The 2,317-nt window shown below is 39.9% G+C and overlaps 1 protein-coding gene across 1 annotated transcript; it reads left to right on the top strand.

The window, feature by feature from the left end:
- Window positions 1-734: 734 nt before the first annotated feature.
- LOC105315796 (tripartite motif-containing protein 3-like) lies at window positions 735-2,243 on the top strand (the record flags this gene model as incomplete). Its single annotated transcript, XM_011410543.1, has 2 exons — window positions 735-1,574; window positions 1,836-2,243. Coding segments are annotated over 2 exons (1,248 nt in total), but the record flags the coding sequence as incomplete, so codon positions are not given.
- Between the last annotated feature and the right edge of the window lie 74 nt (window positions 2,244-2,317).

The following is a 2,317-nucleotide window of genomic DNA, read 5'->3' as shown; positions in this document are numbered from 1 at the left end:
AATTTGTGTCAGATCACCCTCGCATTAGAGTAATTGCAGTACTATAAAATACTGTATAGCGGGAAATTTTTGAGGATAACAAATTTCATGAATTTTGCGGATTTTTTCATGATTCACGAATTTAAATACCTTGAAAATCAATTTAATACGGTACAAGATGGCAGATTAGTGGAAATTCACGAAAATTAATTCCGCAAACTTCCGGATATGGGTCATTCGCGAAATTTATTATCCTCGAAAAAACCCGCTGTACGGTACATACACATGTACATAATGTTTTTATGTACATGTTCATGTAGACTAGTCAGTAGTATACACATGAGCAGTAGTGCACGTGAATGTTCATGTGTGGTTCATGTGAGGCCAATAGTTGTAGTAATTGAAGTAACTATTTTAGTAATTCTACACTATCATAACTTATGAATATCCTTAAAGGACATCAGTAAGGTCATCAGGGCTGTCTTTGTTTGCTTGTTCTGCTGCTGCTGTACTTTGTTTTGTTGTCTTGTTCATTTAGATTTTGTATCGTTTGATCTTGTTCTATCTTCATTACTGTATTTCTCTCTTTTTTGCTCTGTGCGACTCTTGATTTTCTTGTAATGGCTACCACCAAACCACCTTCATCTTCTTCTCCTGAGCTTAGGCACAAAATGGAGGAACAGCTCACCTGTCCTGTGTGTCTTGATGACTATACCAACCCTAAGACTTTACCTTGTCTACATTCATTCTGTCAGGAATGCCTGGAGAGATTACCACTGGATAAGAAGAATGAGACCTATTACCTCTCTTGTCCGAATTGTCGTCAACATGCAGAGCTACCAAAAGATGGAGTTGGAGCCTTTCCTGTAGCATTCCACCTCAACAACCTCAAAGAGATGCAAGGTTTACTGAACAACAGGTCGTCAAAAGTACATATACCTGCATTTAATCCTCCAGAGGTCACATGTGACGATCATGGAAAGTCTTTGGAGCTATTCTGTGAAACATGTGATACAGGAATTTGTGTTACCTGTCAATTCGGTGATCACAAACATCATAAATACGAATTGATCACTGAAAAGTATGATCAACACTGTGAAAAGTTAAAAGAATGTCTATTACCAGTTGAGAGAAGGAAGGCAGCACTTAAAAAGATCTTGTCTGCTATAACAGAGAGAGAGGGCGAGATCAGAGAGAGAGGAGAAGGAGTTTTGGCAGAAATACACGGAATGGTAGAGGACATGATAAATGTTCTTCGTCGGTCAGAGAGGAAATTGACTGAGCAAGCAAAGAGGGTCATTGATTCTAGGCTAAAGGTGCTGTCAGAGCAAAAGGAATCAACAAAAAAGAGTTTGAAATTAGTGGAGGATGTTACAACTTATGTGGAACAGAGTCTGAAAACAGGCAGTCCTCAACAAGTCCTGGGGTCTAAGAAGCAGATGATGGAGCGTATGAGCAATGTCACTTTACCAATCAATTGGGAAGAGTTATATCCAGTAGAAAAAGCTGACTTTGAATTGAGCAAAGATATCAAATCGCTGCGTCACATTGGAGATATTGTGACCCACTCTTCCACTGCACTACAGCAGTGTAGGGTGAAGAAGGTGGATCGTATTACTCCCTCCGACAAAACGCTTTCGTTTTCACTATCAATGGAGGCACCAGATTCATCTCTTTAGTCTGTTCCCCTCTCTTCTGTTAGGTGTAGTCTAGTACCAGTTGGTAAAGGTGATCAACCCATTCACACTACAGTCACTACCACCAGCACTAATCCTGGAGTGTATAGGATACAGTGTAACCCTTCAACCACTGGCACTCACACAGTAAAAGTACAAGTATATGATGTACATCTTAAGGATACCTCACTAGTCATCTCAATCAGTCCTCACATTGATAACATCTCTTCAGTACATGTCATAGATGATGTGAAGGGTCCCTTGGGTGTTGCTATAACTGAGGATAATCGTGTTATAATAACTGAGCGTGATGGTCACTGTGTAACAATACTCGATAAAAGGGGAAAGAAAGTGAAATCATTAGGTGGGGAAGGAGGAAGAGGTAACGTCAAGTTTTCTTATCTTCATTGCTTGGCGATTACTCCAGACAGATTCATACTTGTGTCTGATAGTAATAGTATCCAGAAGATAAGCATGGATGGACAGCTTATAAAGTCAGTTGGGGAGTGGGGCAGTGGACCACTACAATTCAATGATCCTTATGGTATAGCCATTTCTCCTACAACAGGACAGGTTTATATTGCTGATGTAAATAATCACACGTATACAAGTCTTGAATCCTGATCTAACCTTCTCTCATTCGTTTGGCAGTAAAGGATCCG

This window comes from Amphimedon queenslandica, unplaced genomic scaffold (genome assembly GCF_000090795.2).
Source record: "Amphimedon queenslandica unplaced genomic scaffold, v1.1 AMPQUscaffold_8012_Cont20041, whole genome shotgun sequence".
Taxonomy (NCBI): Eukaryota; Metazoa; Porifera; class Demospongiae; order Haplosclerida; family Niphatidae; genus Amphimedon; species Amphimedon queenslandica.
This window is presented reverse-complemented; position numbering and strand designations above follow the sequence as displayed.